The sequence below is a fragment of the Neltuma alba genome, unplaced genomic scaffold (assembly GCF_004799145.2).
Source record: "Neltuma alba isolate B1F8T4 unplaced genomic scaffold, ASM479914v2 tig00012154_pilon, whole genome shotgun sequence".
In the NCBI taxonomy this organism is placed as follows: Eukaryota; Viridiplantae; Streptophyta; class Magnoliopsida; order Fabales; family Fabaceae; genus Neltuma; species Neltuma alba.
The window spans coordinates 494164-516000 of record NW_021636702.1 but is presented as its reverse complement, the minus strand read 5'-3'; the positions used below and the strand labels follow the sequence as shown (position 1 = coordinate 516000).

Below are 21837 nucleotides of genomic sequence, written 5' to 3'. Positions count from 1 at the left end.
ACCAATTACCTCACTTACATGTGATAAAGAAAAATGATAAAACTAAAACAAATTAGAAAACATGAAAAAAAAAATTAATATTCTATCTCATTAATTTTATAAATATATGTATTAATATATATGATATGTATATATTATATAATTATATCACGCACACGCAGGTTATGATATATATATTAATATACATGATATGTATAAATTATAATATTATAATTATCAAATATTATTAGTGGCTAAAAAGAGAAAGAAGTGAGAAAAAGATTTTTAATAAGATGGACAATCTTAGAATATTAAAAAGTTAGTATGAGTAGTTTGATCAATATTAGATATAATATTTATCTCCTCTCTAAAAAACCCCAAATTTGGAAGGGAGCATGAGAAGGGGAAGGGAGCACTAAAAGACAAATTTCTTCCCTCTCCTCCTTTTTATTTTTTCCAGCCAAACACACTTATCCTCTCTCTTTTCCTCCCTTCTCCTTCCCTCAAAAACCCTCCAACCAAACAGAGCCTAAACGGCAGAGTAACTAACGTGCTTCGTGTTATGGCCTCCTAGACCTATAAACAAGTGATTTTTTCTTTTTAACTTTCTGAAGGCTGGTGATTGGTTTCGGCCGGCTCCTCCTGGACCTCCTCCATCCATATCTTCTCTCCGTGGGCCTTCATGAAAAATCCATCCTTTCTTTCTCCTACGTTTTAAACCCGCCGCCTGCTGCCATCCTCGTTTGAAACCAATTTCATAAAACCCGCGAGAAAGACCTAGCGAGGTTCGTTTCTTTCCGCCATCGTTTCATCAGCATCTCGCCGGCTAAACCTCCTCGTCCGATGCCCCCATCTAGGCTGTCGATTAGTGAGGTCCGTTCATCTATCTTGTCATCCACTTCATCTTTTTTGCTGAATGCTGTGTGTTTTTCACTGTGTTTTTTGAATACCTCCCTCCAGTTGTAATATAGAATGTAGCAGACGTACTTCTACTTTCTAGACGCATATTTGAAACTAATGCTCATCCTCTATTTGAGCGAACTCAGATGTCCAGCTTTGAACAAATTCTCATTCCCAGGCCCTTTTCTTTCTTATATACACACTCAATCTTTGCCTCTTTATTCAAAAACCATCAGTTGGAACACAAACCACAGTTTTGTTAGAACAAACCGACTCCTATCTCTCTTAGAAAGATGCAAATCCTTTATCCAGTTAAAGCAAATCCAAGCACAAATGACACTAACTGGATTAATCTATGATAGCTTTGCGGCTAGTCGCCTTATTGCTTTTTGTGCCCTTTCTGAGTCACGAACTCTTGGTTATTGCACAAAGCTTCTGCTCAATACACATCACCCAAATGTCTTTTCTTGGAATGTGACAATTAGGGGATATTTAGAGAGTGGGAACTCTGAAGGAGCTCTTCTTTTGTACAAAAGAATGTTACAAGATCGTATGTTGAGGCCTGATAATCATACCTACCCTTTGTTGCTTAAGGCTTGTTCTAGTCCCTCTCTTAATTTTCTGGGTCTTGCTATTCTTGGGCACATATTAAAGTTTGGTTTTGAATTGGATATATTTGTTCACAATGCACTGATCACTATGCTATTCTCACATGGAGAATTAGAGACAGCATATGATGTATTTGATAAAGGTTGTGTGAGAGACCTGGTAACCTGGAATTCCATGATTAGTGGGTGCGTTAAAAGAGGGCTAGCAGACGTGGCATTGGATCTCTATTGGGAAATGGAGGCTGAGAAACTGAAGCCAAATGAGATTACAATGATTGGGATGGTTTCTTGCTGTTCTCAACTGCAGGATTTGAATCTTGGCCGGAAATTTCATCAGCACATCAAAGAACATAGACTTGAACTGACAATCCCACTTACTAATGCACTTATGGACATGTACGTCAAGTGTGGGGACCTCATGGCAGCACAACTTTTATTTGATAATATGGCACAGAAGACCCTCGTTTCATGGACCACAATGGTTTTAGGATATGCCAGATTTGGTTTTCTGGATATTGCTCGGGGACTTCTGCATGAAATTCCAGAGAAGAATGTTGTCCCATGGAATGCAATAATTAGTGGTTGTGTTGAGGCCAAGCTCAGTAAAGAAGCATTGACTCTATTCCATGAAATGCAACTCATTAATATAAAACCTGATGAAGTAACCATAGTTAACTGCTTGTCAGCATGCTCGCAACTTGGAGCACTTGATATTGGAGTATGGCTTCACCATTATATTGAAAGACACAGTATTTCTTTAGGCGTTGCCCTGGGAACCGCATTAGTTGACATGTATGCCAAGAGTGGAAATATTGAAAGGGCTCTGCAGGTTTTCAATGAGATGCCACAGAAAAATTGTTTGACTTGGACTGCCATTATTTGTGGTTTAGCACTTCATGGAAATGCCTATGATGCTGTGTCCTATTTCTCAGAAATGATTCATTGCGGGTTGATGCCTGATGAGATCACCTTTCTTGGCATCTTATCTGCTTGTTGTCATGGTGGTTTGGTTGAAGAAGGTCGTAAATTTTTTAACCAAATGAGCTCCAAATTCAGCATATCCCCTAAGCTTAAACATTACTCATGCATGGTGGACCTTCTAGGAAGAGCTGGTCATTTGGAAGAAGCAGAGGAGCTTATTAAAAATATGCCCATGACTGCAGATGCTGCAGTTTGGGGTGCTTTATTTTTTGCTTGTCGTGTTCATGGCAATGTTTCAATTGGGGAGAGGGCAGCTTATAAGCTTTTTGAGTTAGATCCTCAGGATAGTGGGACCTATATTTTGCTTGCTAGCATGTATGGAGAAGCAAGAATGTGGAAGGAGGCGAAACATGCAAGGAAATTAATGCGAGAGAGAGGATTAGATAAAACTCCTGGTTGGAGCTCAATTGAGGTCAATGGCATTGTACATGAGTTTGTCGTGAGTGATGCATCACATCCTCTGTTCAAACAGATTTGTGAATGCTTGGTTTCATTAACAGGGCATATGGAGCTTCTTGGTTTTACTCATGGTTTTCCTGACTTTGAATATAAATTTTCTTCTTAAACTTACCAGATTGTCTGTTATGTTTGACATCATATATCTATTTACTTTTTACCTGAGTATGGACCCGTCTTAATCTACCCAGAGCTTCATATGCTAGAAAACGTATGTGTATAACTGACATAGAGCCCCATCCCACCAGTCCTATGTCCATTGAAGCTGGTTTCTCTCAGAAGCTAGTCGTTGAGGCTAGAGAACTACATAACTGAATTGCCTCATTCAGTAGCACATATAACTTGATGTGGGACTTGGGACATCACATACTATTTTTGGCGTGTTCATTAACTGGCATTGGCTACCCTTGGAAAGTTGATATCTAGGCAGCTAGACTTTGTGACATTCACCAGGCCTTTTGCTGTTGCTTGGCGGGAACCTTATACAAGTCGTGCTTTTTTGAGACATGGACTACCATTTTTGTACCAAGTGATAGGCATCCAAGTAGGGTGAAGAACCTTCCCCTAAAATTTGGGAAAATTTCTCTCGGTTGAGTACTCCATTGAGCAATATATGCTGCTTGATTGGAGCTTACACATGCCATACTACCTTGGTCTCACAACTCTCCATCATTATACCAGAAACAATAAGAATGTGAGAGTCAACCTATATTGTGATAAAGAAGTAAGACTGATCCCATCTTATGTTCGGTTTGTTTTAGAAAGGGGAGTGAGACGAGTGACAATTAGTGAAGAGTGGCTGATGAACAATGTTTAGTAAAAACCTCATTATGATTGAACATACTGACTTGTTTCTGTTTTTATCTTATTTAGGTTGTAGTTTAAGACAATTTTATGATAATTTATTCACTCCCTCTTTCCTGTAATATTTGTAACTATTGTTTTTAGTTAAGTTTTTCACCACAGTTGGTTATTACCAGTGTATAATCTTAACATTTTAATTTTTCTTAATCTTGGGCTCAGAACTGAGTAAGGAGAAATCCTACTGCATAATTTTGCTTCTTGACATGGACCAGTGCAATCCAGAACTGGAGTCAACAAAGTCCTTACAAATCACTACAAAAATAAACAAGGAAATGGTAAAGCACCTAAAATCTTTTTTAACTGCCACTCTTCTTCAGTTTTGAGCCATTTTGACTAACAAGTATTTTGTAACGCAAGGCTTCAAAAAAGATGCCCTCTAGAACTGCCCAAATTCGTCTCATGAGTTCACATGAGGATGTTTATGAACCGTGTGATGATTCTTTTGCATTGGTTGATGCTCTTCTAGCTGACCGCAATAACCTGTTGAAGCACTGCCCTGAATTGTGTATGGAGATAGGCTGTGGTAGTGGATATGTTATTACTTCCCTAGCTCTTATGCTTGGGCAGGAAGGTCTTGCTGTTAATTATATTGCAACAGACATCAACCCACAAGCAGTAAGAGTGACCCGGGAGACAATGGATGCACATGGGGTTGATGCTGAGTTGATAATCACAGATATAGCATCAGGACTGGAGAAGCGTCTAGCAGGATTGGTCGATGTCATTGTTGTGAACCCTCCATATGTGCCTACCCCTGAAGACGAAGTAGGTATTGGGGGTATTGCTGCTTCTTGGGCTGGTGGAGAGAATGGCCGGAGTGTTATTGATAGGATATTGCCAGTTGCAGATCATCTTTTGTCAGAAAAGGGATGGTTGTACATGGTCACCCTCACAGCAAACAACCCCTCTGAGATATGCCTTTATATGAGGGAGAAGGGATATGCATCAAGGATTGTCATTCAAAGGTCAACGGAGGAAGAAAGTCTCCATATCATCAAGTTCTGGCGGGATCTTGATGCAGAAGAAGGTGATAATGAGAAGGTTTCAGCAGACAAATCTGTTCCTGGTAGGCTCATGGATTATGTGCTGACGCAACTTCCTTCCTTTTCATTCTGGAGAAGCAGTGATAGTGATAATAAATGATGACTCAGACGGTAAGAGATTATTAATAGGCATGCAATAACTTCCATTCTATTAAGTTCCCCTGTTGCTTTGTCATTTTTGGGTTTCCCATTGGAAGCTCATGTGGCACATTTTAAATGATGAAATGGGAGCACGTTTTGCTTAAGCTCTGTGCGTCAGAACTTCTGGTCAAATATGATCCAAGGCTTTAACAATGTGATTTGCTTAATTTCATGTCTTGACCAACGTGAATGGACTGTCTTGCCCGGACTCCAGAATGCTGTAAAGAATTTTTTGATAAATTTTATTTGGAATATTTATCTGCCTTATTATTTATTCATTTATCATCTTTTTTCCAGCAGCTTAATATCTTGGCTCCTCATTTCTTTTCAACAATTTACTCTTGCTTTATAATTACTATTTACTTTATTCTAAGTGCATGCTAGACAATGGGGCTTCTTGTTTGCAGAGGCATAAAGTTTACTTTTTCGCTGGAGTTAATGCTGCATCCTGCCCCAATAAGTAGCAAACACGAGTTGGATGAAATCCTACCAAAATGCATTGGGACTATATGTATATTAATATACAGGAAATGAAGTCCTTGTATGTTTGATTTAATTTTGAAAGGAGAACAGAAAAGTAAAATAGAACTTAAATGTTTGGTTGCTTGCATTTTGGTAGCTAATTTTGATTTTTTTCGAGCATATTGCAGGTTAGTGTGTTTCAAAGAAGTGATCTGACGAGCTTCTGGTTTTGTGCTTGCAATTACAAAGAATGATATGATTCAGTTGGAGTCGATTTGGAGCACATGATTAAATTTATCCAGGGAAATCCCGAATACTGCTGGTTGGAAATGGCTTACTCAGGTTTCGACTTTATTATGGACAAAATTTCAACGTGTACGTAATTGATCGCATAATTAGGCTTCTAAAACAATGGAAAAAAGTGTCGCGCATTTTACTGAGAATCGATAATCCTGAACATGTTGAGTTTTAAGACAAGCCCAAACATGTAACGACATGTTATACTATTTTGGGTTTTTAGTATGAGAACTAATTGATTAATTTAAGTAGATTAAAAAAATTAGTTAAGTTAATTATCTATAATAAATGTGTTATTTATTTTAAAACATTTTTGTTAATCAAGTGTATTTGTTAGAATTACCATTATTATAAAGACTTTTAGTAAATAGATAAATATAAAAAACAAAATGGATTGGGATTTTATATTTATGATCAAATAAAAGTCAAACAAGTTTTTATATTAAAAATCAGAAATTGTATCATTGTTCACAGTCATTCAGATTAACTGTGCTTGCAATCATTAGAGGGAACAAATGTTCAACAATTTTTGTATAGCCGTAAAAAAATGTTTTATCCTGTCAACACAAGAACATTAATAATAATTTGTAGAAAAAATGTTTTGTCCTGTCAACACAAGAACCTTAATAATAATTTCTAAATAGAACTCGCCGGTACAAGATTTCAACAATTGGCCTTAAAATAAAAGCCTTGAGCAATGAGCATGTTTAAAATAAGACAAGAAATGCAGTGTAGATGGTTCTTGCTAGTAATTGGTGTTTGGAAACGTAAGGTGTTTCTTAAAAGTATTTTTTTATAAAATGAGATAAATTTTTTCACATATTTATTTCGTACATCGTAAAAGTATTTTTAAAATTATGATTTTAATTCTATGTAAACATCCAAAAATATATTATGCCAAGCCTTCAAGTAGCATCGAGATTTTGACGCGTGATGACTTCCACTGATTAAATATATCGATCGATTTATTGTAATTTTAATGCGGGACCCAGTAAATGTTGATTGAATGCATTTGCCCCTTCAATTTTTTAATTGAACAATCAATACGGCGATAGGAGGAGGAATGAACCTGTTAAGGATCTGGATTGAAGTGAATAGTTGAATCTTCGAGTTGATGGAATATGTCCAAGATTTTTTTTTTATATGTTAACTAATTTATATAATATTAAAAAATTATATAAAATAATATAAAAATGAAGAATTAAAATAAGTCTGCTGTGAAAGCAATTCTACTTTACTCTTACAGCATATTGATAATACAATCATGATGCCATCCTTCTTAAGAGAAAAAACGTAATTGTCATCCAAGGACTTATACCTCCTGCTGTAAACTATGAGGATTTAGTCGTAGTAAATTAAAATTCAAGTATCAAGTTTTAACTGAATCAAAATTATAAAAACTGAGTTTTACCTAGTTAAAGTGAAGGAACAGGGTTAGAATCAAATTATTGGGTCAAAAGATTGTTTTCCTTTTTTCTTAGACCTGAAAATTACTAAATCATAACTTTAAGATTGTTTTTTATTTTAATAGATTCTGATTACACTTGAATTGTAAATTAACAACATGTTTTTGTAGAAATAGAGATTTAGTAATTTTCATGTTGCTTTTAAGATTTTTCTTTTCTTGTTTTTTTATAAAATGATTTAGCAAATCTTGGTTGATTTTTCTAACAGCTGGATTTTTGGTGGAGGCGACTGTGCGCCATGGGGACGTGAAGAAGATGAAGCTGAGGCAATGGTCCCGTGCCGATGTTTGCTTGGCTCGGCAGCAATCATCCGCCTTCTGATTTTATAATGGCACTCAACTTTCTAAATCCGATTTTCTTGGTCGCTGCCAAGTGGGGAGTCACCATCAGCCCTAATTCCCAATATGGCCAGTCGAAATTCCAATTTGTTTTAATAAAAAAGACGTACTCATGTTTAGCGGGCCGCAATACCTCAAATGAAAATTCTTATGTGTCCTTTTGTTTACCCAACTCCTATGTATTAGTTTCAATTTTTAATATAAAATCTTGTTTGATTTTTATTTTAGTCATAAATATAAGATTTTAATTCACTTTATCTCTTATATTTATCTATTGTTTTCAAGAGAGTCCTTTTAATAATAATAGTTCTAGTTAATATACTTGATTAGCAAGAATATTTTAGAAAAAACAACACATATTTATTATAAATAACTAACTTAACTTATTTTCTTAATCTCTTCAAATTAGTCAATTAGTTTTATATTTAGGACCAGAGGTAATATATCCTATAGGAGAATACAAACATTTTAGTTTTTTTTTTTAAAAAACTCCCATATATGTCTATAGCTATTTCTTAGCCCTCACATCCTCATTTCATCGTACTACCTCTAGTCCTAATTATAAAATCTCGTTATAATCTATAGCTAAAGTCTTATAATTAGGACAAGAGATAGGATTATTATTTCACTACAAACTTCCAATTCCAATAGAATAAAAGCAGATTTAATCTCCTTTTATTTTTCCTTGGGTCGCAAGCTTCTGTGTCATTAATAATTCAGGATTGCGAACAAAGCCATCTTGTCGACGCGCGGGCAAATAATTATTTGTCTAGCCCTTTTTTACTGGGTATTTTAAAAAGACGATATAAATTTTGTTAATTAAAATTAAATAGTTTTTAATCTTTTTAATTTTTTCAAATTAATTAAATAGTTATTACATTAAGAATAGAACGAATGAGTGCTATACACCATGAACAACAACTCCTTCAAAGATATTTATTTATTTTGGCCCAAAAAACCATATCATATTTTATAATTAATTAACTTATCTATTTTTTAATCTAATCAAATTAATTAAATAGGTCTTATATATATTACTCTAGTCTTTAATATAAAACCTGGTTGACTAATTTAGAGATATTAAGAAAGTTAGTTATTTATAACAAATAGACGTTATTTTTCTTAAAATGTTCTTATTAATTACGTGTGTTAGAATTACAAATTGACAATAACTCCTTAACATATGCAACTAGTATAAAGATTATTTTTAAAAAAATAAATAAATATTAAAAATAAAATAAATTAAAATTTTATATTTATGATTAAATTAAAAATAAAATTACATCATATATACTTTAATGAAAAAATATAAAGAATTATCACTGATTTGGAAGGGAATGGAGATCGGAGACTATTGGAGAGGTTTGTTTGAGTTCACGCGTTGGCGATGGGGCGGCAAGTGCGGGGCACGGGTGCTTGAAGAGGCGGCGCGCAAGTACGAGAAAAGGAGGGAAGCAGCCAATGAGTTACACGCGCCAAAAACCGCTCATTGTCTTCACTCTCTGTTTCCGGACTTAATGATACGTTACCGCTTCCACTCTGACTCCCCAAAATATCGTCGTCCGGAAAGCGGGCACCCACCCCCATAAATCTCAAAAATATCTGGCTGACCTTAGCCCAAGATATTATCACCCTGATGACGTGGCACCTAGATGATCTACTGACACGTGTAAAAGCGATGCCATGTGGAACCTTTTTGGTCCCAGGAGGCCCCTTCGGTCCCTTCCCCCCTTCCCTCCCTTTCTTCGCGACCCTGCTCAGAACACCCCGGAGGGTTTCGTCCCTACAATTCAAAGCACCATTTTCTCTCTGAATTCTCGCGTAATCTTCGCTTTTTGCTGGATCAATTCACATGGAGGAGGGTATCCTTCAGAATGCTCACTCGCCGCCGCCCGATCTAGAGCCGTTCGACAGCTGCGGAAATGAGTTGACTCAGATGAACTCGGATTTATCCGCCATAACGGCTGATGCTTCCAAAGCTTCCTCGCAGCAGTGCGCGGCACCTTTTCCTGTAATACAAGTTTTACCATATATTTTCGTTTTAAAATCCTTCTCACGTCATAAAGTTTCCAACTCCACTTTTTTGTTTTCTGTAAAAATATCTGGTTGTGTTTTTCAAGAAAAATTGAAAAATAGAAGGTTCATCCTGGAGTTTGTTGGGTTAGCCGGCTGAAAATATGTCTATGAAGTATGAACAGCTATTGGGAATTCGAACTTTAGGTTATTTTAGTGAATAAATTATGTTTCATGTATTTAATCAGGCATCTGTGCTTTGCATGACATTCAGTTACTTGTTTTAATTTAGTCGTAACATTTAATAAGCTAGTTTCCGAACAATCTTCGCTAAATTGAACAATAAATGGGTCGAGAACATTTAAAGTTTATAAACACTTGTAAAGGATTAATTTAATAAGGTGAGGGTCGCGAAGAAACTGAAATCATCTTGACTAATGAATATTAGTAATATATGGCTGTAATTATGTTTTGTTTCTACAGCCTTCGGGAACAAAATGGCTTCGTTCACCTCGTTAATGTTTGACCATTGAAGTTCTCTGATGAACTTCTTCACGTTTTTAATCTCTGTGTTCGACTCACTAAATGTGCTTTTGTTTTTCATTGAGCAACTTATTTGCTTAGAGAAGATTCTGTATGCCCTTACTTTCTTTCATCTTCTATCCTTGATGATTTTGTTATTATGATGCGAGCTGGAGAATTAGTCATCTTTGTGGTCTGCATCAAACGAGAGCTTCTTTGATGACATTATTTTCTGAAATACGGTGTATGGTTACCTGAATATCTAATTGAAAATTGGAAAATTTGCTTAGAAGTTACTTGACAATCCTTTTCTGGTATTTTCTCTGCATGTACTTGTGGTTTCACATCTATTGCTTAAACAGGGTTTCGTGTTTGTTGAAGTTGATGTGATTTTGGTGTATGCTAGCAATCTTAAATCATGTAAATTTACATTTATTCCCATCTTGGTGTTAACATCATACGAACTGCTGAAAAAAGATATAATCAGAGAACTTTTTGAAAGCATAGTGGAAGAAATATTGATTCCTTCAGAAGTTTTAATGCTTTTCTATTCTCTTTCTTCATAATGGCTGAGGAAATTCTGAGTTGTTCAATCTGGCAACTTTGCAGATCGACCAGTCAACAAAATGGACAGATCATCAACACCGTTTATATCTTAATTCGTTAGAAGCTTCATTTGTGAATGAATTGCAACAGTCTATACAATTATTTGGTTGGAGCTTACGTAATAACTCAAAGGAAGCTTTAAAGTCAAAAACCTTGCAAAACTCACAGAATATGACCAAGCAGGTCAGAGATCAATTTCAAATAGCATCTGTGTCGTGTGAGTACGTCTTATAATTTTATGGTTTTCCCTGCACAATCATGCCTTATCATTTTTTGTTGTTTTCAGTTTCCAGTTCTACACGATTGTTGCTGGAAGAAGATCTGTGTTGAAAGAAATGAACCTATGCTAGAGAGCACAGCTGATTCTCATGTTCTTGCAGGAAGCCCATCTAGACATGCACCAGTAGCAAGAGAATGTGTTATGAGAGGATCTGATGTTTATGACAGTGGCATGCGTTGTGATGAGGGGACTCAGGTTGGAGGGATTTCAAAATTCTCCAGGTGGTCACCAAGAATCATACAGAAGCCATGCCATCGAGAATCAGTTGGCTGTTATGCAGGTAAACTTTCAAGTAATACCTGCATCATGCGTGCTAGTTACTCAGTTGTTTAGGCATTATTTTTCTGTCATCCTGCTTTTCCTTGGCCATATTCTGCTTGTCATAGCCACATTCAAGCACACGGTACTTTTTCTTCTCTGAAAGACGTCCATATAATTTCAGAGAGCACATGCACATATTCTTGGTGTTACCAAAATGTCAATTAGATTTGAACTCCTGGATGAATTAGTGGCAAACTTGTAGGGCATATGTCTGGTTGCAGCCAGATCACATGGCACTGAACTAAGTTTCCTTCCCAAACATAGGGAGGCTTAAAATGAGGAGGGTTCCTCAGTTCCATGAGGCTGTACTAGTCTTTGGCCTGAACTCTGGCCTAGAGGAAGCTCCATATCAAGTGTGAACCATTTGAAAATTTTAGGTTATATTTGTTGTGCAATGTTTAACTGCTGTTATTCATGTTTACCTCGGACAGATTAACAAAAGCAAAGGCTTCTGTTGATATAAGTGGTTTTCAACTCTAACAACAAAGCATTTTTCTCCCAAATAATAGCCTAGTGTTCTTATTTCCCGCATTTAAGTTAGAGAAGAAAGTGTTCTTTCCAGTGGGAAATGACTATGAATTGAAAGTTAACCGACCTCTCTCATTACTGTTGTGTTAATTTATATTGCTGGCTTTAACAACCATGGCATTAATTTTATTTTATATTACTTTGTCAACCTTGATATTTAGATCTTAATTTTAAGCCTATGCTTACATGTAGTGAAACGGATTCTAGGATTTCAGTGTTTTTTAGGAAATCATAATCTTTAGGATATAATTTTGAATGTTATTATTGCGAGGGTGGTCTTTCATCATATAAAATATGAGGATATCTGTGGACTGATGGCAAAACTGACATATATGCCAAATTGCTGGGGTAACAAGACGGATTTTGTTGTGAGAGTGATCAGTAGAATGATTTTATCATAACATATTCCTTCGGTTTTCATGTTACATGCATTGATGCTTAGTCTTTATTGACACAGTTTACTTTTTATAGTTTGAAGTTGGATATTTGTGACTGTGGTTCAGCCCAATCTGTTATGTGGATGCTGCGAAACAGTATGAAGTGTCTAAAATTTAATGTTTATTATGAGGGTGCGAGATTTTACACAACTAAAATTCCTGTTTAAGCGAAGTCTTATCTGTTAATTATGCCAAGCCACTCTTCATGAACTACACTGGTTTCAGAGTGTCCCAGCGTGATTTGATTACGGTCTACTGATGGATTGTTTTTGTTACCCTAGATTTTCCAGTTGTATATGCCTTTTTAATAGAAGTACATCATTAACTAAACTAAAGCAGGACTTTTAAGATCACGCTTGGACAGAACAAGTGGTGGTTAGTTATGCTGTGCAGTGTATCAGTTGCTATGAAGACATAACTAAAATGGTGATGTCGAGATTCTGGATATGCATTAAGTAGGGGCTTTTGTCATCATGTGAGTGGTTGTTAAGGAAAAGGAACGATATCTTTCTCATTATGCTTTATACCAATTTCGAAATAATGGATATAAAGGATTTTGAATATGCTTTAAATAATCTCCGTTTTAAATGTTAAGTGAGAGGGTATGGAGGAAAGAAAATCATGTAATTCTATTGCCTGTTTATTCCATTTTTGCCGACTTTTCTACCCCATGCCAGCCGATTGGAGCATTGTATATGATTGACACCCCCCCCCCCAAAGAAAAAAGGCAGCTGAGGGTGCATATATCTGTTTTATCACACCTCTAGCCATCACAATTTACTTTCAACTTTTTGGCAGAGGCTACTGATCAAAACTTCAAGAATAATGACCAAGGAGCAAGCCCAAGCTGTATGCCTATGGCAAAAAGGATGAAGACAGCTACTGCTGGCGCTTCTAGCAATGATCAAGTAATGTGTGGAATTTGTTCTTTGTTTAGTAAGAAACTCATTGAATCGTGCAAAAGTCTTTGCTTAAATATTGCAAATCCCTTGTTGGGGTGCAGGTTGTGCCTTCTGGAAACTTCCAAAGAACTGATGTCTCGTCTAATATTAATTCATCATCAGAAAATGAAGGACAACGTGAATTGCTGTCAGAACTCCCAGAGAGCTTCCGTGACCCAAATTCTGATCGGCATTCATTTCTAAGAGGAAATTAATTAGTTTTAACTGGGAATTGAAGCCGGAGATTTCACAGCAGATGCTGACGTAAAGGGACGATTCCAGTTGGCGCATTTCAGAATATATTTTGGGGCTTATGCTAGGCAACTGAGGCATGGCCACTTCTTACAGAGGATTATGAGATACAATGCCGTTTGGTATTGGTACTTGGGATTGATATCTAAAGATGTTTCAGGTGATAGAGCGGTAGGAAGAAATTCATGAAGGCCATACAAAATAGATGTAGTGCAAATAATTCTTTACATAACTTTTTGTTTTCATTATTTTTTGGTGAATGTAGGCTGTTAACTATCCAAGTTAGGTTGACATATCTTAATTTCCCTGCGGTTTTCCCATTCTAATAGATTAAGGAGATATTCAAATGTAGCGGGTCCTTTCTTCCAATTGTATTGACAAGATGTAGCTTAGGTAAAAGTATGATTTGCTTTCACTATGCATCTTCCAAAGTGATTCTACAGTCATGGTTTTAGGTTCAAGCGTGTCGTCCCCACGGCCCTGCAGGTCCTTTCCTTTTCTTCGTTGGTTTTGTAGACGTTTCTAGTTACTTTCTTGGTGTGGCGCGGTGAAACTGAATTTTCATGCATCCAAAACTTTTGTTTGAGCCCGTCTCATCAAATCCATGACTCCGGGCTGACATGCGCATAACCTGATTTTGATATATATATATATATATATATATAAAATATAAAATTTACAATATATCATTTGAACGTGGGATTTTTTTTCTTTCCCACTCTTACGACATGTGACGTTTATTTTTCATGCTCCATCTAAGTGTCACACCTCTTTTTTCAGTTATAAATTTATAATGAAAGTCACGTTCCGTGTGCGTGAAAAAAAGAGTAAGAAGAATCATCAGAGTTTGACGCGACAGAATATCTTCAATCCTTTAAAGTGTGAACAAGTAAAGTCAGACGCAATGCGCAAGGTGTCTAAGTTCTGAACTGAGCAGGGGTGCTATTAACAAAATGCCAATGAACGAAGACACCATCATCAGTTTCCTGGATAGGAGCTATCCAAGTATCATTCCATTTCTTAAGATTTCTCGTCATCACTACGGCCGGGAGCCCATCAAGAGTTGGAAAGCGATCAAGTAAATTACTGCATTTGATAATGTCAAAGAAGCATAGCCTGTTAATAAATCTTTTTTTTAATCACAACAAAATGATATTCATAAATAAAATAAAGTAAGGTTACCATTCATAGGCATTAACTAAACCTGTTAATTAAAAAAATTCATAAATTGGAGATGCAAACTACCAATCCCCCCAGTCTCCGAATATTCATTAACTAGAGCAATGGAAGTGGACTTTGGAAGTCGCATAAAATGACCAAGGTACGATGAATCTCAATTTTTCCCCTCCGAGGAGCACGCCCGAGGCTGCTTTACGATGAAGTTTGCACCCTGCTTTCTCGGCCTCATTTTTTTCTTTTGTTATTTCTATAATTCTAAAATGCTCATCGTCATTTAATGCTTGTTCGGAGCTCTATGTATCATGGTGCTGATTTCAATACCGTCTGGCTTTTGTTTCCCCATAATTTGTTCTTCTTTCTCTCCCCTTTGCAGGTTGGAATTTGGAGGGAAAATTATATGATAATGATGGGTCTCGTGACGAATTCTAGAGGCTTGAGAACGGAGGCGACCCATGAAGGCTTGCCGGTTTCGACAACAGCGGTTCCCAGGAGGAAATGGGGTAATTGGATGCCTCTGTTTGCAATTTTCGTGGTCATTGCAGAGATCGCCTTCTTGAGTAGGCTTGATGTGGCCAAGAACGCTGCTATGGTCGATACCGTTGCGGACTTGTTCTATGGGTCTCGTGAAGAAGCGACATTCGATGATTTTGCGTTTGATATATTGGGTGGTGATAGTAATTCAGAATCTGAGAGCTGTGAAGAATGGTTGGAGAGGGAGGATGCGGTGACATATTCAAGGAATTTTACGACAGAACCCATTTTGGTTGTTGGAGCTGTGCAGGTTTTGTTCACTATCTCCCTCCCTCTCCCTCTTTCATGATTTTCCGAATATCTATTGATGTTTTTGCCTTTTCCTTTGAAGAAGGGCTGGCTACTGACAAGTTAGGATAACTAGGATGATGCATTATAACCTGGGATTTCCGCTATTATTATGCCATCCGAGCTTTTTTTTATTATGAATAGGCGAGCAACAAACTACAAGTTTGAGATGTACTTAGAGGTCATTAATTATAAGTTGGAAGTTATGAACTTTATGATGAAGTGGAGCAGAATGTCATGCAATCTATGATACAGTAGCTGATCTTTAATTCTTAACTGGAATGGTGTCGACGGGTAAAAAATTTAATTAAAAAAATGTGAGCCAGGATGTCCCGCCAAATAAATTTTCTTATAATTTCATTATTATTTGTCTTTTCCAACTAGTTAGAGAATTTTGGATTGAAGTTTAGGGTCTTGAACCATGTGAACAGTTGGTCGCTCTACGGATGATTCCTTCCATTTCACAGTAGTGACTTTGATTTTTGTGACTCTGAGTAATTTCTGCAGACGCGGCATTGTTATATATTTATGCCAGATCCTTTTATTCCAATTCGAATAATAATTGTTGATAAATGCTTGTTAAGGTCTTGTGCCTACGATGTTTGTCTGGTGATGACTGACGAATTGCCATGTGATCCTCTTTGTATTCTTTTTATTGTTAATGTTTCCGCCTAAAGTTTTTGTACTGTCCTAATTCAGGATCAGATATCGTGTTCTTTGGGATGCAAGTTTGGTTCAGATGAAGGCAGGGTTCCTGATGCTTCGTTTGGTTCCCCTAGACGAGATGGAATAGCTCATATTCGACGATCCATGGAATCAACTGTATATTTTCAAGACAATGATATTGCAGTGGCACGACGGTGGGTAAGCACTATGATAAAGCATAAATTCCTTAGATTGGACCAATCATTGCCGTATATATTGCTTCATTTGATGATTTTGTGTCAGGGTGTTGTGTGGTCTTTCCTTGGAAAAGTATAGTAATAGGAAAAATTTACCTTGTTTAATGCCCTAACGTGGTGGACCTTGTAAGTGTAATCTCAACCTAGATGATAAGGCTAATGCCATAGAGCCTTTTGATCAATATAAATTAAAAAAAAAAAAAAACATAGAAAGTTGCTTCTTTTTTTTTTTTTGGGTGTACAAAGTTGCATTTTTTATAGGTGAAAACAATGCAACTTACCTTAAATTCCACGCAAAGCACAGGGTCCACCTATCTTGTTAATTGCCAATATTCATTCCAACTAAGGGAATATTTCCTAAAGAGGAAAATTGGTTAACGTCAAAACTAATATTAGTGTCCTTGTGTACTAGGAGGGGATATGACATTGTAATGACTACCAGTCTGTCATCTGATGTTCCAGTTGGGTATTTTTCGTGGGCTGAGTATGACATCATGGCACCAGTACAGCCAAAAAATGAAAGTGCTCTTGCAGCAGCATTCATTTCCAATTGTGGTGCCCCAAATTTTCGGTTGGAAGCTCTTGAGGCACTTGAAAAAATGAACATCAAGATTGATTCTTATGGTGGTTGCCATAGGAATCGTGATGAAAGAGGTATATTACTAGGAGTTTTAATTGATTAAGAATAAATGCTCATTATTATCTTTTGGAACCTCTTGTGACAAATGATAATCTTCTTAACATGACAAATGCTACCCCCTTTTCTATGCTGACCCTGTCAAAGTGTTTCTTAAATTTGAATCGCATCCTTGGTTCCTTCTACCTTTTAGATGATGACTCCATATTTGATGAGAAATTCTACTTCGATAGTTGATGATCTTCTGTATAGGTTCTTTGAAAAACTGAGACAGGCAAGTCATTTGATAAATTTAAGGATTAAAAGACTATAGCCTAAGCTTAAATGTGCTTGAGAGTGTACACGGACTTATTTGTACGCAGACTGAGAACATATTCCACGGCTCCACTATGCTGGGATGCTATCAAATAAAAAGAGGTCTCCGACATTGGTCTATCTGATATCATTATTTATTTTACTCTTGAGAAACGTCTAAACTTGATATGTAAGTTGTTAGGCCAGCATCCGGAGCAAGGTTGTGAAACTTTTATTGTAAGAATCAGTTAATTTAGTAGTAATCTTTTGTCACTTAATGAAAACTTCTTGCCCCAGCTTACTTTTCATGTGTGCATATATACATTTACTACTGTTCATGATTATTGTTTTATTTTTTCACAGTGGACAAAGTGGAAGCTCTGAAGCGCTACAAATTTAGCTTAGCATTTGAGAATTCCAATGTGGAGGATTACGTGACTGAAAAATTCTTTCAATCCCTGGTCGCTGGTATGAAAATTGATTATCTTCCCTTCTTTATATTACAATGTCTAGGGAAAACAGATATAACCTTATGAACCTCAGAACTCATGGCCGATGCATCCCATATGTTTTTCTCCTTCTGTTGTTTGGCCCAATTAGTTCCATCAAATGTCAGAATTGTCTCTTTCATGACAGGATCTGTCCCTGTGGTTGTTGGTGCTCCAAATATTCAAGATTTTGCTCCTTCCTCTGGTTCCTTTTTACATATAAGACAGCTCAAAGATGTTGGTTCAGTTGCTAAGACCATGAAGATGCTAGCAGAAAATCCTCAAGCATATAGTCAATATTTGAGGTAAATTATAATTTCACGCCGTGAAAAATGAGAAGAGATTTCTTGAGTCAATGGCCCAACCCCCTCCAGAGATGAAAAGAGTTCTTCCCGAGGAATGATTGCCATTGTCCCGGACTTAATTCTAATGGATTTGATGGCAAAATTGGACTGTAAAAGTCAGATCTAGTTTTAAAAGATGATTTCATGCTGCATTTATTATATCTTCAATTGGTAAATACCATTTGGGTACACGCTGAGATATTTATTGACTAGGTGGAAGTACGAGGGCCCATCTGATTCTTTCAAGGCACTATTGGATATGGCAGTGGTGCATTCATCTTGCCGCCTTTGCATTCACTTGGCTTCAGTGATTAGAGAAAAGGAAGAAAAGAGCGCTGGCTTTAAGAAACGCCCTTGCAGGTGCACGAGAGGCTCAGAAACAGTTTATCACATATATGTGAGAGAAAGAGGAAGGTTTCAGATGGAATCTATTTACCTGAGGTATACTACTTTTTCCAGCACTGATTTTTTCATGCTATGTTTTATGCAAATTTCCGTTAGTTATGCTACGGTTCAAAGACTTTCAGATAGACTTGACAGTATCTCTTGGTTGCTAATCAAAATAACAAACAGCAGGGATGCCTCTATAAAGAAAAAGGGAATATCATTAGGTTTTCTTACATTCATTCAGATTTCAGTCTACTTGGGAAAGAGTAATGTTTTAGGCCTCCTCCAATATCTTATTCTTGTATGTTTAGGTTTATCAATAAGGACATTATGAGATTAACATGATGAAGACTCATCACTGACACCAATGGGCAGGTCTGGCCACTTGACTCTGGAGGCTTTGAAGTCTGCTGTTTTTTCAAAGTTCACATCCCTGAATCATGTACCCCTTTGGAGGTCCGAGAGACCTGAAAGCATAAGAGGAAGCAATGAACTAAAAATTTACAGAATATACCCCCTTGGCATGACCCAGAGACAAGCTCTTTATACCTTCAGTTTTAAAGGGGACGATGATTTCAGGAATTACCTGGAAAGCAATCCTTGTGCGAAGTTTGAAGTCATATTTGTTTAGCCTATGCTTAAGTCATATTGTTTTTCCAGTTTATGTAAATATCAAACACAGCGACTTTACTGGAAAAGTTTTGCAGGATAATGAATGTAATTCCTCTCTCCCGTGACAGGAAACTGGATCCCGTGCATTTTTTTTGCTTATTTCTGTAGATATCGGGAGCATTCAGATAATATTAGGATGATTCAAAACTTTTTTTAATCATATTTTAATGATTGTTTTATGGAGATTGGAGAATACAAAATTATATCAATCTTATATAACTATCAACTTGTAAAATAAATATTTAAATTTAAAAATACAAAAAATAAAATAATTTGATCTAGACCACATCCAAATTTTAATTGGATGTTATGGATGAGACGTGGGGATAGACAGCAAATTTGGACATAGATCCAACTAGTTACAAGTATTTTTATCTCTCTCTGTTATTTATTTTAAAATTAACCCCCCCCCCACACACACACACACTTGTCACTCATTTTTAATCTATGGGAAAGCCTTGTGTTTATTTATTTGCGTGTAAAATCTCAGCTAGCTTCCCTCCCTAATATGCAATGGTTCTGAAACTCCTTTCCCTCCACGTATTCCGTTACATGATTCTAAAATCCATTTTAACATATTCATCTACCCGTCCAGTAACTGACGAATTGACATTTTCCTTAAATTTGAAAAGTAACTAGAATTGGGAAATCACAAAAATACATAATTGAGATGTATGCTAATAAGTATCCTAATAAGATTAAATTAGTAGTAACAGTACGACAAGAAACTTAACCATGATAAATTTCCCGCAGTCGCTACAAAGTTCTAACTCGAAATTGGTAAGGTGCGTAAAAATACAAATATCGCTTTTACAAGCCAAGCATGGCACGTAACAAGCACGAACACTTGAAGTGGCTTGACACGAAGAAACCCAACTTTTGTTTACGAATAGGAACTGCAACAAATAAACTTGCTAGAATCTGAGTTCGCTGAAATAGTGAAGGGTCTTGAAGCTTCAGGCCACCATTTCGACGGCGATACCATAAAGAAGACTGTTCTAATGAAAGGAGAAGAAACAGAAGGCAGGAAAGCTAAGGCCATTGAACTTGGAGGATCATCTCACTCTGATTTCAATTATCTCATTCAGTAGTTGGCTTTGCGTTGCCATTGATAGTGCTAGCCACTGTTTTGATTTCTGCACCTTAGTTGGCCAAGGACTCAATTATTGTCTGCATTCCACTGCCAGAAGTTGTGGGTTTAGATTTTTTTTTTCCTTCTTTTTTTGGTATTTTGCTTTACTTCTTCTCAAGAAGCCCTGCTTGTTCTAGTAAGTGTATTAAGATTTCAACAACGCAAGAGGATAAGCTAGAAGCCTTGTGGTAAACTCAGTAATCCATTTTCTAGGGTTTTCACGAATCAGGTCGCTGAGTGGCCTCTCCTCATTAGTCAGCTGAATTATCAATATCAAGTTTGACCTAACTCGCTTACGAAGGAATCCATTTGCCTGCGGGTCTCGTTACTGTTTCTTCTAGAGAAGATCGCCATTAAATGAGCGGTTGCAATTATCTCATCTGCCGCTGTGCTCAATCCGGAGACCAAAAAGTAGACTTCCCATATCGTTATACTAGTTTTAATCATAATTATATGATTATATAACTAGGATCGGTGTTAGTATTTTCTTAGGAGAGTTTTTGTAAACTGTTAGACAAAGACAAAGATATCATTTAATAATTTTTTTCTTTAAAAATTGCATAATGTTGTCATGACATTTTAATGACAAAATTATTTAGTAAATTAAATATTTGATGATCTTTCATCACTTAATTTTACCTTAAAAGTACCAAAGTTTCAATCTTGAAGCTTGATGTTAAATAAAGGGGTTAAATGGCAAGCTTGTCTTGAAAGTATTTTTTATGGGTGTAACTAGTATCTTTAACTTCCAATTAACACAATATTCTCCCAAAAGTTTCAAACATTGGGTAATGTCACCCCATGAAAATGTTGGACCAACATTTAGCATTAGTTGAACGATCATAAGTGTTAAATGAGAACTTTGTCCAAAAGAGTAATTCGCACTATAAACTTTTGATTGGTGCAATATTTTTGAATCATTGACATTCAAATTATAAAAAGAATCCAATAATTTGTTATAACCCAAAACGAAAAGAAGATTTTGGATGAGATTATGAATCAACATCCCAAGTTAAATTTGTGTGTGTGTGTGTGTGTGATTTTTTTTTTGAGGGGGGGTGGGTAAAGGAAAAGGATGCGCTTGTAATCCGTTTGTCAAGTTGTAATAGGAGCATCAGTTTTAATGGGAGACGTGGGGACTTGGGGCAATTCTATATAGCGCTCAGGTTGGGTTAGCTCTTAAAGCAAAATTGGCATTCAGTTTTAGTCAAATTGTTCAAATAACAATTAAAGATGATTAAAACATTACTATAGTAACTATATTGCAATCTTCTTAAAATTTTTAGAAAAATATCACGTAGATAAAAAGATACCAACCACAGCTTATTTAAATTATAAAAAAAAAAAAAAGCAAATTTGCTCTTTAAAAAGGGAAGTTTGATTTTAAAAAAAAAAAAAAAGAAGTATCCCTTTAAAAATTTTATTAGCTAAAAGTGCTTAAATTTGAGTAGATGTAACTATCCTTACCAGTGGAACTTTTGTTTTCAGCTATATACAACATTTCTTTAATAATGTTAAGACAGAAATCATTTGAAGAAAAGTTACACC

At 36.2% G+C, this 21837-nt stretch overlaps 4 protein-coding genes across 8 annotated transcripts; all 4 read left to right on the top strand.

Annotated features, from left to right (window-relative positions):
- The first annotated feature begins 595 nt into the window (after window positions 1–595).
- Window positions 596–5877, top strand: LOC114723817 (methyltransferase N6AMT1). Of its 4 annotated transcripts, XR_003738266.1 has the most exons (5): window positions 597–852; window positions 3948–4063; window positions 4146–4942; window positions 5380–5513; window positions 5623–5877. XR_003738266.1 is itself a non-coding variant. In XM_028910060.1 (4 exons), the coding sequence occupies exons 2-3, from the start codon at window positions 3992–3994 to the stop codon at window positions 4929–4931; spliced, it is 858 nt and encodes a 285-aa protein (XP_028765893.1). In that variant the 5' UTR covers window positions 596–852; window positions 3948–3991; the 3' UTR covers window positions 4932–4942; window positions 5623–5877. The 4 variants fall into 4 exon arrangements, 3 of the variants coding, with proteins under 3 accessions (XP_028765893.1, XP_028765891.1, XP_028765892.1); XM_028910060.1 differs by lacking the exon at window positions 5380–5513 and having other exon boundaries at window positions 596–852; XM_028910058.1 differs by lacking the exon at window positions 5623–5877 and having other exon boundaries at window positions 5380–5582.
- Window positions 1213–3033, top strand: LOC114723788 (pentatricopeptide repeat-containing protein At2g22410, mitochondrial-like). The gene has a single exon (XM_028910026.1). It carries the CDS (start codon window positions 1213–1215, stop codon window positions 3031–3033), a length of 1821 nt encoding a protein of 606 aa, XP_028765859.1.
- A 3433-nt stretch (window positions 5878–9310) lies between the features above and the next one.
- On the top strand, window positions 9311–13896 carry LOC114723816 (uncharacterized). Its single transcript, XM_028910056.1, has 5 exons — window positions 9311–9546; window positions 10680–10859; window positions 10963–11236; window positions 13041–13150; window positions 13246–13896. Exons 1-5 carry the CDS (start codon window positions 9388–9390, stop codon window positions 13396–13398), a joined length of 876 nt encoding a protein of 291 aa, XP_028765889.1. The 5' UTR covers window positions 9311–9387; the 3' UTR covers window positions 13399–13896.
- An 821-nt stretch (window positions 13897–14717) lies between these two features.
- On the top strand, window positions 14718–19222 carry LOC114723814 (glycoprotein 3-alpha-L-fucosyltransferase A). 2 transcript variants are annotated; one of them, XM_028910054.1, is made up of 8 exons: window positions 14718–14756; window positions 14988–15395; window positions 16133–16293; window positions 16748–16989; window positions 17630–17734; window positions 17903–18059; window positions 18312–18539; window positions 18861–19222. In XM_028910054.1, exons 1-8 carry the CDS (start codon window positions 14748–14750, stop codon window positions 19114–19116), a joined length of 1566 nt encoding a protein of 521 aa, XP_028765887.1. In that variant the 5' UTR covers window positions 14718–14747; the 3' UTR covers window positions 19117–19222. The 2 variants fall into 2 exon arrangements, with proteins under 2 accessions (XP_028765887.1, XP_028765886.1); XM_028910053.1 differs by lacking the exon at window positions 14718–14756 and having other exon boundaries at window positions 14794–15395.
- The last annotated feature ends 2615 nt before the right edge of the window (window positions 19223–21837 follow it).